This window comes from Pocillopora verrucosa, chromosome 3, assembly GCF_036669915.1.
Source record: "Pocillopora verrucosa isolate sample1 chromosome 3, ASM3666991v2, whole genome shotgun sequence".
In the NCBI taxonomy this organism is placed as follows: domain Eukaryota; kingdom Metazoa; phylum Cnidaria; class Anthozoa; order Scleractinia; family Pocilloporidae; genus Pocillopora; species Pocillopora verrucosa.
Genome location: NC_089314.1, coordinates 17,806,602 through 17,820,255, shown reverse-complemented (window position 1 = coordinate 17,820,255; position 13,654 = coordinate 17,806,602). Strand labels below are relative to the sequence as shown.

The window sequence follows — 13,654 nt, the reverse complement described above, 5'->3', positions numbered from 1 at the left end:
GTCATCCCCAGCGATCTTCATGTTCCGGTGAATTCGGCTGTCGTTCATTCAAAAACACTCGCCTTGAACAGTTTGATTTCTACCGTGTCATGTGAAAAAACTCGCGTGTTTTTATGAGCCATAATTCGGCTGAATTTCACCGCACATTTCACTTCAAGATTCTGTATTAGAGACTTAAAAACTTCAGGCAAAAGTGTTAAATTCGACCTGCCGACCTATTTCAGTTTGTAAACTATCGCAGAATGTGAACTTTGATGGTTTTTGAACTTTGATGGTTTGACACTTTTGACAGCTTTAGTCTTGTACAGCCAATCAGATTATTTGAACCATTCTAACAGGGATTCTGACGACACTGTTGTTCGCTTTGGAATAAATAAAACAAAGTTTGTTTTGAAAATTGAAAGTAATGCTTGGAGAATTTAATGGATTCTTTATTATAAAACAAATAGAGAAGCCTTGACTGTGCTCTGTTCTGTTATAAAGCACTTACGAAGCGGCTAAAGCACTCAAGAAATGGGGAGAAACACGAGACGTAGTCGAGTGTTTCTCCCTACACTTCTTTCGTGTTAAGTGCTTTATAACAGAACAGAGCACAGTCAAGGCTTCTCTATTTGTTAAATAATATATATACTATTGTGGAAAATTCCTGGCCTATTTCTTGACGAAAATCGATCGTAATATAATTTCAAGCCTTCAATGTAGTCTTCTTACTTTGCGCGCGAGTTGGTTGGTATGATGTCTGTACAGATTTTACCAACGTAATAAAAGTAGATGACGCGAATAACATTGATGGTAAAGCAAGCTTAAAACGGCAGAAATCGCCAGAAACTACAACGGATACACGGGGTATGAGTAAGTTTTATTGATTTTACGAGAAAAATGTTCATATTTCGAAATATTTATCGTTGTAAATCGACCATATTTCGTTCCCTATACTATTCCTTATTATATACTCAACAAAATATCGCGTTTCTGATTGGTCAATGATGAATGCATAAATAGGTTATAGAGTGCAATAGAGATTATAGAGTGCAATACGGAGAAGTTGCCATGGAAACACCGGGGAAGCGCCAAATTTGAACAGCAAATTATAAAAAAATGGCCGAGAATATAATAAATAAAAAATCGTATGAACCTGCTCGTGCATTTCGTGATTTATGGTCACTCGTGATGTTTTGAAAGTTCTCAAATTGCACTCGCCTACGGCTCGTGTAATTTTGAGAACTTCCAAAACATCACTCGTGCCCATAAATCACGAAATGCACTCGCGTTCATACGATTTCCTATACTTATAACGTGTTCAAATTTTCAACGGTTCCTCTCGTAACTTAACACCGAGTCACACAACGCGTGAGGCGTTCATGAATTAATCGTTGGCTTTTTCTCGAGGCGTGAGCGTGGGCTGCCTGTGACAAGACAATTGCGTAAACAATACTTAAGATAATAACATTATACACAAAAAACACAGGATTTTGGATCATGTATTTATTAAAAAAGAATATCCATACAACTACAATGAAAACAAACGTAAGATTCACCTTTCTGATCGTAAAATTAATACCATTCGCACTGTTATCGTAGCTACGTTCCCTGGCATCAAGTGAATCCAACATGACGTCTTTCTTCACAAGCAGTTTGCATCCATTAGAGTTTTGTTCTTCAGTCTCACGGTAGTAGTGTTGTTCAATAGATTGCATAGAGTATATGCAGTTTGGTTTCAGATTTCAGATTTCAGATTTTGCTTTTACAACAAGTGTACGTTGTAACATCTTTTCAACTAAGACTTTGGCATACAAGGCATACAAGGCATACATGGCATTCAAGGCTTTCATGGCTTTTAAGCGTTCGCGACTCAATCCGTTCCAAAATTACCGCTCAAAAACATCTTTTAGCGGTGGACTGGCCGCGAACAATACGACTTGTGTATGCGTCTGTAAGTATTTTGAGCGTTTGCGCCATAATGCTCCAAGTGATCGTCATCCAAACACGTTGAAATACAAAACAACTGACTAAAGAGTTTTATGAGCAAAAATCTCGTGGTTCGTCATGTGACCCGGCCCTGTCCGTGCATGACAACGTCAATCATCATCAAGATAACACGCGTGATTAGCATGTGAACACCTCATTGGATCACAGTTAGTTGTCATGGTGTTGAGGGCCCAATGACCATTGGGTACTATTGCGTACTTTTCCCATTTTGTAACTAATTTTAGTTTCTGAGTCAACGTCTCTACTGGGAACAAGACCCATAAGAAAAAAAATTTTTTTGGACTTTTGGAAGTCGTTTGGCAGCGTGGATTCACACTTTTATGACTTTAAATAACCTTCAATTAGAAGGTCGGCTTTCGAAGAGATTGAACAGACGTGGGCAATTGATAAAACAACCCTTGTTGTGGCTGCAGGAGAAGCTTTAGCTGACCAACATAAGCCATTTTAAGACACTTAGGGCACCGAAAAGGTTTAAAGTTTCTTCGACTGGGGCAGATCGTAGCGAAATCGTAAGAGTTTTGAGAACGGTGGTGAGTGATCTGGACACTCTTCTAATACATTTCAGACGAGGGCATTTTTAGTACACGCTTCCAGAAATTACTGTGTCTGATTTTCAAAATTTTCCCACAGAAAGCCTTATGCAGCCGCCATATTTAAACTCCGTAATTTGTCTTTTATGCGCATGCTTAGCCTCCATGATTTCTTCGATTTCTAGCCATGTAGATTATGAGTTTCATTAGACACTATCGTATTCAATGTAGTCTTACAATGTTTAAGAAATCGCACTACCATGTTGTGAAACTGAATGAAACTGAATCAAAGTCAGTTTTTTGGTTTTTTATGCGCCTTTCCGGTGATGTAACACGGATGTCAGAGTGAAAAGGGGTTGCCAAAGACCTTTCGCAAAGTAGAGTTCTGTTGTGCAATATACAAGTCTTTGGCACTCATTGATTTTGGAAGTGTTTTCGTCAGCAAAGTTAGACCAAAATTCGAAAACCTGGGCTCTAGTGGATTGGCCGTAAAGCAAGCGTAGCTGCAATATTTTTTACTGACTGTAAAACCTTTGAGTTACCCTAGAAAAGTTTTCATTGCAAGTACAAAAAATTTCTCTATTGGGCATTCATTCATTCCTGCATTTTCAAAAAGCCTAGCTAGGGCTACGTCAGCAAAGGAACTAACGCAAACAAATATAGGACAGTTAATACTGGAAATTTGACAAACCTCTCCGAAAATTGGTACGTATCAATCTTGCCTCCATATCCGCTCATTTCAGTCAGGATTTTAATATAGAGATGCTCTTCACCGGCTTCATGCACGTTTCATGGAAATAACACCTATACTTATCCAACAGCTTAATTTGAAATGCCAAACGAAACTCTTCAGTACGCCTTAAAATTCCAAAAGCGTCACAATGTATGAGACTTCACAGGATTTTCCTAGAAATTCAAACCCCACTAATTATCACCTATTCATATAAACCAATCGCTTACAGGTTGCCATGTAATCGAAGTAGGCTCACAGGTAAGCAGGATATATTCGAGCATAATGATAAAATTAAGGGGAAACAAAACCACCATTTGTTATTTCATCGGTGTCGATGTGAATCTTCCCGCCGTGTTTAGAAGGGATTTGAATGGTTGTTGTCTTAAAAGTTATTTGGAAGTGCATCGGGTACACTTGTTGGAATGTTATGTGGGCTATAGTGTTTTAATGTAACAGTTCAAGTTTTATTGCGGAGAATGTTCGGAGTTTCGATTAAAAAAGGGGAACAAGACTTCAAATTGATTTACAAATGCACCCTTTCATTTATGTTTAGAAACACCTATGAACTTTTCCACAAATCCAGGCAATATCGTCAAAAGATTTTAAACATTACATAATTGTATTATAATAAGCATGCATGTAAATTGTGTAATACACCTTATTACACAAAGAGATCAAGGCAGATTAGCTCCTAACATGATAATCAAAGCCTGAGCTACAACCATTAATATATTCCGAATATACTGACCATACTGAAAAGCTTTAAAAAAACTGGTAAAAACTGCAAGCGATGGCCGCAAAACTTAACAACACACTTATTCTCTATCTCCAAGGGAAAAAAACCCAGCATCAGGGTGCAAAGTACACTAAATTTTTTTTCAGTATTAGTATAGGTAATCACATGATTTCGAGTGCAATTTGGAATAAATAAGCACAAGTAAATTTTTTCGAAGACTAACAAAATTGCATGAGCCCGAAGGGCGAGTGCAATTTGTGGTCTTTTAAAAAATTAACAAGTGCTTATTCATTCCAAATTGCACGAGAAAAATCATGTGATTACGTATTGATAATATACATGAAAAAATACGAGATAGCTTATCATAATTACGCAGAAGCAAAGCGCGCACGTCAAGTGCAAAAATAATTCATTCAAACCCTGCAAGTGACATTGTGCGTTCGGTCAAAACGACCGTGTACGATCAAAACAGTAATATATAATGATATGTTCACATCTTTAAGGCGCAAAAAAGTTAAAAGTCCGGCTAACAGTTCAAAGAATTGTTCAGTCTGTGTCCGAATTACTTTCGATGAAATGGAATCGTCGTTTCCGAGGTTTACCCATGTTTGTTTAAAGTTTTGGTGTAGAATCGCTCGAGTTAAGTGTTAGGTTGGGTCGGCTCGTAATTTTCGATTTCCCTGGCAGTTCCCTTCTCTGAACACCACTTTGTCCAAACCGACAACCAAAGAGCAATGTTTTTTACAGTGTTTTCGTTGTTGGAGCTGTTTTTCAGCTGCTGTAAGATGCCGGCCATTGTTTTGATCGCAAATTTTCAGCGTATCCAAATGTTGCGACATCAGAGGCTCGCACTTGATTGGCTACCTGTGAGTTTCTTTGTTTATTGACCAATCAGAATGTCTGGTTTGTTATACTTCTTTGCACTGAATTAACCCTCTTCTGCACTGAATTACCTGAAAACTGCATTTATCTTAACCAATCAGAACTGAGGAATTTTTTCATTTATATTATTAATAAAGAAATGGTGCTCGCTCGCCTTGATAAGGTGTTACAAATGTGACAACAATCCAGTGAGAAATTTCAGTAATGTTTCGTTTCTAAATTGATGTTGGAGTGATCACCAGGGTAACGTGGAGGCGACATGAAAATTATTGCCAACCTTAATTCAATACACAGAAAAAAGATTCTACGAGAATTTAAAATTTTATCTGTTACACTGAGAGAAACCATCAATATCCCGTTCTCACTAAAAGTTATGTAAACTTATCGTAAATTTTTTCCCCATCACTCTCCTAGTTTACCGAAAGTCAGAAGGGAAACTTATCCGTTGACATACATCGATGAAAACCGAGGAACTTGTCAAGATGACAGCAGTTTATTAACACGTTTTCTCTCAGAAAACCATCCCTCAAACACTAAGAAGAACTCGATGCAGGTAATAACGGCAACTGCGGCCCCTGCATAGACGGTCTATAAAAAATAATAGAGAGCGAGAGAAAGGAGAAAACTATAGTTTAACTCAGTGACTGTAATTTTATCAAACAGAGAAATAATTGTTTGAATTGGTTCAAACGAAAAGTTACAGGGCAGGGGGTGTTCCAAACAATCTACTAACACACACTCACAGGAAAATAATCATGACCAACGTATTTAGATAGATACTATATTTTATGATATAAATTTCATGCATAGACTGTGCACAAAACTGAAAATTATGAAAAATATATTTACAAATCAAAATTCGGACATCCCGTGTGTATCATTCACCACAACAAATGCGCAGCAATAATTTGTCGGGGATAAAGTTTATTTATAAAGAGGCATGCAGCAACAGGTACTACTAGAAAGTAATTGCAAAGAAAAAGACTAGTTTCGAAATTCGTTGTAAACAAAAGGATAGGTTTTGAATTGAAACTGAAACACAATTTGCATGGTAATTTTGACCCTGATAACACTTCACAGGTTTAAGGGGTAGTACAATATTCATATGATTTGTACCCATTAGTTTTTCACCTGATTTCTTTTTGTAGAAAATTCCAATTATATTTTAACAGCTTTCAAAAGAATTTTAGTCTGCAGTCGCTTTCTACTAGTTTGCATATTATTTCTCACTCATAAGTTTTGTACTTCGCTCGCTGATTGTTGTTGGGCCGTATAGACCGTATAGTCCGCCAGGTACACGATTCAAATGGAAAATGTGTGAGGGATCAAACCTTGTGAATATCGTCGGTCAATGTCGTTAACGTAGCCTGTCGGTTGGGACGAAACTGAAAAAGTCTGCGCATGTCAGAAACTTTCGCGGATTCGAAAAAACCATAGTAAAAATAGCGGGATTTTTGAACATTTGAAAAGCCCTGCGGTTTTTTTTCTTGCCTCTAACAGGGAATACAAAATATGATTTGCATATCATAGTTTAATTTTTACACACTTGCCGACATTTTGTTTAAGCTTGCTAGACAGTGGTTTAAATGAGTGAAGGACATTAAGGCTTTTATTACTTTAAAAAACAACCACCGTAGAATGGAGATCATTCACCCTTTCCTATCAGTCACAAGCTGCGTATGCGCGAAATTGGAAACCCCATAAGGTCCCGTAAAGGGTTGTGAGAGATTATTCAGCGTTAATTGATTTCCGGTTGACTTTTTGCGATAAGTGACAGATGATTGAACAATAGGATCATATTATATATTTAAAATGAGAGAGACCAGAGCGTGAGACAGAGAACGGTGAGAGAGAGAGGGAGGTTAAGTTGATTTTATAAAATAAAACGTGAAGTTTCGGAACATAGCAGATTCTTTAGTCTCATTTCCGACAGGGTCCCGTAAGGTAGGGTCGCGTAATTTTGACATGGAAGAATCATCGATATATAAGTGAGATTAATGCTCCAAAGATCAGGTTTCCGATTGATGACTGAAACTACATAAATTATCTTAAGAAGAGCATTTCCCAAATTTAACAAACTTCGGTATCTTTTCATGATCCAGGTTTAATGCTTCTTAATATATTACAACCGGAACCTACGGATACTAAACTTGCGGCACTTTTTTATATTATTTTCCTGCCGACTTTATGAGAAGAGTTTCTAAAAGGCAGTTTGCTCAAAAATCCGCGATGTAGATTTATCTTATGAGAAACATTTCGAAGAAGACAGGATTTTCGAAAAATCTTCTAAGTCTTTTCATGAAACTACGCTCTATGGACTAGTAAAAAAAAAAAAAAAATAATTGCATACTCCTAGTCTCGGCTTTTCTGTACCAAAATATTGTTAGAGAGCACATCTACCTTTAGTCACGGGCGGCTAAAATATGGCATAAGTTAGGTTGTATTTGCTTAACCAATTGTAGGCGGTAAAAAATAGGCTTAAGAACGGGTGTGGAAATTTACCACTCAATATCTCTGGTGAACCCCTCCGACACTGAGGAGATTTGTTGTGCTAACATTCTGTCGCGACTTTCTATCATTAGTGGTCTCAGAGAGCAAGATAAACGAGGATTGCGTTTGACCTGGTTTTATTTGAGTATGATAGCAAATCGCAACTTAGGAAACCTACACGCGAGCGGAAGTTTGCAATTAAAAATCTTTGATTAGAACACAAAATAATATCCATTGCCAGTAACACTTAATTTAGTATCCTTGATTACGAAATATTGATATCTCTTAGAACGTGTTGATAGACTCGTTGTAAAGAGATTTAAAAAAAAAAAAACTCTTTGTAGTCATTTCAGATTGTACAGAATGAACCTACTTGATAAAAACTGAGGTCCAAGTCATAGCTTGCACGAAGGCGAGACTGATGGGCACGCATTAGTTCAGATTTATAAAAAGCTGTTTTTAGGATCCTAAAAACACGATTTGACAGAAATATAAACATTGGCGGCTAGCTGTCAAGCTAAAACTTGACATTCATCTTGGCATAGTAGCCAAAATGTAAATATTGCATGACAAAATGGCAAGATTATCTCACGATATTCTCAAGCCGCAGACTAGACACAGCCCAGTTAGATCACCTGACAAAATCGTGTCATCAGACGTTTCTGAAAGGATCGTCGACGTCTCCAAACGAGGCTCATTTTGTTCTCCCTACAAATTTCTCACTAGTTACCTCGATTCAACAACATGACAGGATAATTACCAATTGCCTCAACGTGTTCTAAGAACAAAAAAGTTACAACAAGTTGACTAAAACAAAAAATAAATAAATAAAATGGCATGTCTTGATAGCCGAATTATGAAATATGTACAGAGTGACCTTTGGGCTAGACGGTCATATTTCCCCACAAAAGCGTCGAAAATAGAATTTATCACGAAATCTGTTAAAAAAATAGATTTGACGATAAATGGAGCCTCTCAAGGTCAATCAACATTTTCCTGTGCTGAACTTGTTGTTGAAAAGTTGCCTCTTCACAATAAGTTTAGGATACGCAACTTGCGCAAATTACAAGGAAATCACCGATCCGATTGACACCTTCTTTAATAAGATGAATTCAATTAAAAGTTTAGCAGAAAAAAGCGCTTTTGGACGATTTAAGGGTCGCAGTAATCACATAACCAAAAAAGGCGGTCGCCCCGTGAACTGAGAGCCACCAAATCAGAAGCATGGCGTGATGATCGCCGCTAAATAAATAGAGGCTCAGTGGCGTGAAAGCAATTTTCCGCATATTTATACCTCAATATACCCCTCTTAAGGGCATTTGAACCTTGATCGCAACACAATTTTTGCTTAACGTGGAAAACTTAAGACCACTGCTTGCTACGTTCGCAGTTTTACGAGAACACTATGTGGTTTTCGTTCCCAGATTTTCTATCACCTGGCCAGATTTCGGTCCTATGTCTTCTTGCCTGTGTTTTTCTAACAGGAAAAGCGATATGGCGAAATTATTTTTCCAAGTTGCCTCCAGGTCCTTGGGGCATACCAGTGATAGGTGAGTTTGCTTTTTTTTCTAACATTCTTATACTCTACGCTTTTTCACTTTTTCTCCCACGTCGTTGTTCATCACAGAAAACTCAGCATACCCTGAATTAACCTTCTGAAAGATCTTTAAAAGTCATGCAATGGTGTTTTATTTTACCCAAGCCCATTATTGTGAGTTAGTGTGAGTGCACATTCTGATATTTGTAAACATATATTTTTTAAGACGGCTTTCTTTGAAATCGTCTCTTTTCGAAAAAATCGGACTGAACGACTCTGCACAGCTGAATTAAGTAAACCGCAAAAAATGAAGCTATAAGAAGGGGAGGGCAAAGAAGAAGCAGCAGGAAGTGCTCGTTCAACGGAGAAACTTTTTGGTTTTAAAATCAAACGAAAAACCTGTTTCGACTGAAGAAGTAGTACAGGTAGTGTCTCTTACTTAAAGAGAGCTTATGGACATGACGAATATTGCATGTTCTCTCCCGACATTCGTGTAACTTTGTTTATTTTGAGATGAACTTAGAACATGATCTCAGAACATGAACCTAGAGCATGAATCAGAGCATGATCTCAGAACATGAACTTAAAAATCTTTTACGGAGAAGCAATTTCTGGAATTATCGGTCATTAGATGAAAATTAACGCCAAAGAAGACGACGAGGTTTAAGTCGCCATTTTGAAAAGGCAGACCAAGAAATTCCGTTTTGACCTATAAACAGTAGAAGGCGAGCCACGCCATAAAGATGCCAAAGCTAACCACATCCGTGAATCATACATTGAGGTCACGAGAATTAAGGAAATGATCACGATCTAAAGAATCTCTCGATTGCTAAACAAATTTAACTGTTAGCACTTCAAGTAATGCATAAAGTACAGTATGGAGAGTGTGCACACTGCGTTAGGGTGTAAAGCGTTAAACACGAGTCTTGACAAGCACAGGAACTTCACGTCACATGCTAGGTAAAGCTGGAGAGCAATCGGCAAGGGTGAGCTATCACGGTCGGGCTATCAGGGCTGGGCTATCAGGGCTATTTTACCAATGGGCTTCATCTCCTAGGACACGTGAATTTTTAAAGGAAACCTCGTACGTACGAATATCTAGGTCTAGTTTGAACCGCAATCTGTTTCGACTCGAACCATAGCGTTTCAAGACTGTAGGTCTTAATCGATTAGCGTTGAGTTACTTTGATAACTTATTTTGTCATTGCTGTCCTTGCTACTCACCAAGTATGAGCACCATGCCACAATCGGACTTATATAGCTTTGAAGTGTAAAAATTTTCATACTTTAGATGTACTTTGATGATAACCTTTATGTTCAGGCTGAGATAGACCATGATAAGGTTAGCATGGCATGCAATGTGACACTTATTTCTACTTTCACAGGAGTGAGCCAAGATACAGGAAACCTAAACAATCGACGACAGAGCCGATAACTCCGGTAAATTGGCTACCGTAAAGGGTTTTAAAACTGACGTTTCTAGCGTTAGCCCTTAGTCAGAGTGACGACAAAGGGTTATCGCTCGATGTCAGCTTTGAAATTCTTTACGGTGGCCAATTTACGTTATCAACTCATTCGATTATACTAAATTACCCTTTTATACTCTCCCTCCGACGCAGCACCACAGTTTTTTCGAAACTTACCCCTTTTATTCAATCGACGACAGACTAGAGTTTCAAGTCCCAGTTCTATTTGTATCTTTCACATCCATAGTAGTGTACTGTTCACATGTCTTTACTTAAAGGTGTGTGCAACAAAGACAACTGGTTTGGAACAAAAATTTCCCTTCTTTCAACTTCCATTGATTCGTCTCGGAAGCAGTGGCACAGTGAGACTCATATTACCCAAACCGGAGTATTTGTTGCTCTTCCAACTCAATGTTACCTTTTTTTTTTTAGTAGTGTAGTTCTGTTGTGGTGTTGATCATTTCTGCCATTTGTTACAACAGGTGCGATGTTCCGTTTGGGAAAAAACCCCCATATTGAGTTCACCAAGATGGCGCAGCAATACGGGGACGTGTTCAGTCTGATGCTTGGGAATCGCCTGGTGGTGGTGCTAAATGGACTCGATGCAATTCAAGAGGCCCTTGTAAAGCATTCAACAGCCTTTGCTGGGAGACCACAGCTACACACTTTTAAACTTGGCAAACGCGATGGCTATGGTCTCGTGCTGGGTGATTATTCTCCACAGTGGCGTCTAATCCGCAAGATCAGTGCCTCCGCGATGCAGAATTTTGCAAAGGATAAAAGCAACTTGGAAGAAAAATTGTTGAAGGAATGTAATCGCTTGGTCTTCTGCCTTAAACAACAGATAGGCAAACCCTTTGATCCTCTATTAACCTTCAAGTTTGCCACAGGAAACATTATTCTTAATGCACTCTTTGGAGTGAATCTCTCATACCAAGATGAAGCTATTGGTAGAATACTTCACCTTTCCGAGAGCTTTGGAAAAGCTTTAAAGAGCAACAGCCATGTAGATTTTTTCCCTTTCTTTACGTATCTTCCCAATAAGTCACTCTCCGATTTTGTATCTTTAATGAAGGAATCCTTTGATCGCGTTGCTGAGATGTTCATGAAGAACAAAGAGAGCTACACCGAAGGGCACGTTCGTAACGTGGCTGACAGTTTCTTCAATGTTCTCGAGAAAGAAATGATGAAAGAGAAAGAGAATGGACCAGTTACAGAGAACACCCCCGAAATAGCTCCTCTGCTCGATGATAAGCAGATCATCTCAGCCATGACAGATCTCTTCGGTGGGGCCTTTGACACGTCGTCCACAACTCTTACCTGGGCCCTGGCGTACCTGATCAAGTATCCTGACATCCAGCGTCAACTCCAAGTCGAACTAGACCACGTGGTTGGACGAGAACGCCTTCCCATTCTTGAGGACCTGGCCTCACTTCCCCTACTCCAAGCCACAGTCTACGAGCTTCTGAGGGTAACGAGCCTTGCTCCTCTCTCAGTGCCCCGTTCAACGACCAAGGAGACGAAAATCCGCGACTTTGTTATCCCGAAAGACACGATGGTCCTTGTTAACCTGTGGTCTGTGCATCGCGATCCAGGAATCTGGAAAGATCCGCATGTTTTTAATCCATGGCGCTTCCTGAACAGTGCTGGTGAGCTGATCGATCCAAAGTCATTTGGAGGGTTCCTTCCATTCTCTGCAGGTCGTCGAAAATGTCCGGGAGAATCACTGGCCTTAAGAACAATCCCCGTCCTTCTTGCAGCACTGCTTCACAGCTTCCAATTTTCACAGGAAGGTTTGTCAAATGTGTATCAAGGCATTAATCTTGAGGGTAATTTTGGTCTCACTTTAACGCCTGAGACGTTTTATGTACGAATTGAAGAACGGAAGAAAACGGAGTGAGCTACGGGATAGTAATATGTTATACTAAACCGGACAATCGTTACTTATTCAGTTCAACAATACGTTCATAGCTGGTCATGATGTCATTTTTAAGAATCACTTGTGAAACGAGTAAATCTAGATGGAAAGGGACTGTCACAAATTCTTTTTCAAGTACATGCTTCATTAATGCTGTCAAAAATATTCAATTTTAAAATCATCGGTGATTTTTACAATTTGATTGACAAAGAGATTTAATCTATACAACAATAGCACCATGTTAGGTCAAGACTGCATCTTTATTGCTGCATAAATTAGAAAGAAGCGTTTAAGTGACTCATCAAACTGCCGGAAAATAAAAGAAAACAAGTCTGAATTTTGGTAATGGTGCATGTAATAGAGAGGCAATCGAACTTCTTGTCGTACATGTTGGGTGTGAAATTATACTTAGGAATGAGCTTGAGATAAAGTATGTTGAATTTAGCCGTCTTTACAACACCAGTGAAACTCCCTCGATACCAAAATAAACATTTCATTGTATTCTTAGCTTGTTTGCTTGCGTTGAAATAATATTTATCTTTCCCGTTTTTACATGGTCAGCGTACAGTTCCTAACTAATTCCTACCGGCCCTCATGATGCACGTTTCTCCATACTTACGACCGTGCGACACTACACGTGCAGTTACAATTTAAATACGCTGTGTTGTCCCTTGCGATCACAAAACTTGTTGCGTGCATCCATAAATGCTGTTTATTTTTCCTTCCATGACTTATATCATCCAAAGTGATCACATTTGATGAACATCCATTAGTGCATTTGACAAAAAAAACGATTACAGTTGAACTGGTAGAAAGATATTTTAACTCCGCCAACCGAGGATGGAATATCGCTCGCAAACATCAGTCAAAAACAAGATAAAAACAGCGATCATGGGCAAGAACAAGCTTTAAACATTTCAATCAGCTCTCCGTTGCTAACTTATTCAAAGGGGCTGTTAAAAAAGCAAACAAAACCAAAAAAACCAGCCAAGACGCGAACGGTTAATCTTTGTCTCAGAATCTGCTACCTCAGCCTAATTTAATATGGTGATTTTTTAGCGAGGGACATAAACGACAGCCTATTTTACGAAAAATTCGGTTGTTTTTTTTTACATCTCTATTAATGCTCTTATTTTCGTCAGGAAATAATTTTTTTTTGCGTGATAAAAATTCAAATAGGACAAGAGGAACGTTCTGAGGTCGGTTTTTACGTAACGAGAAGCTTTGGGGTTTCAATTGAAGTCCATAGCCGTAAACGGATCTATTCATCTACGGGTATTGTCAAAATATTTCTAATCTATAATCATGACCGTAGCCTGTTACAACTCAATAAATAGCGTGTCCTAAGCCTAAACTTAATTAAAACACTTGTG

The 13,654-nt window shown here is 38.6% G+C and overlaps 1 protein-coding gene across 3 annotated transcripts; it reads left to right on the top strand.

The window, feature by feature from the left end:
* Positions 1-8,589: 8,589 nt before the first annotated feature.
* On the top strand, positions 8,590-12,766 carry LOC131781913 (cytochrome P450 1A3-like). 3 transcript variants are annotated; one of them, XM_059098626.2, is made up of 2 exons: positions 8,590-8,910; positions 10,846-12,766. In XM_059098626.2, exons 1-2 carry the CDS (start codon positions 8,766-8,768, stop codon positions 12,261-12,263), a joined length of 1,563 nt encoding a protein of 520 aa, XP_058954609.2. In that variant the 5' UTR covers positions 8,590-8,765; the 3' UTR covers positions 12,264-12,766. The 3 variants fall into 3 exon arrangements, with proteins under 3 accessions (XP_058954609.2, XP_058954610.2, XP_058954612.2); XM_059098627.2 differs by lacking the exon at positions 8,590-8,910 and adding an exon at positions 9,724-9,857; XM_059098629.2 differs by lacking the exon at positions 8,590-8,910 and adding an exon at positions 9,725-9,883.
* The last annotated feature ends 888 nt before the right edge of the window (positions 12,767-13,654 follow it).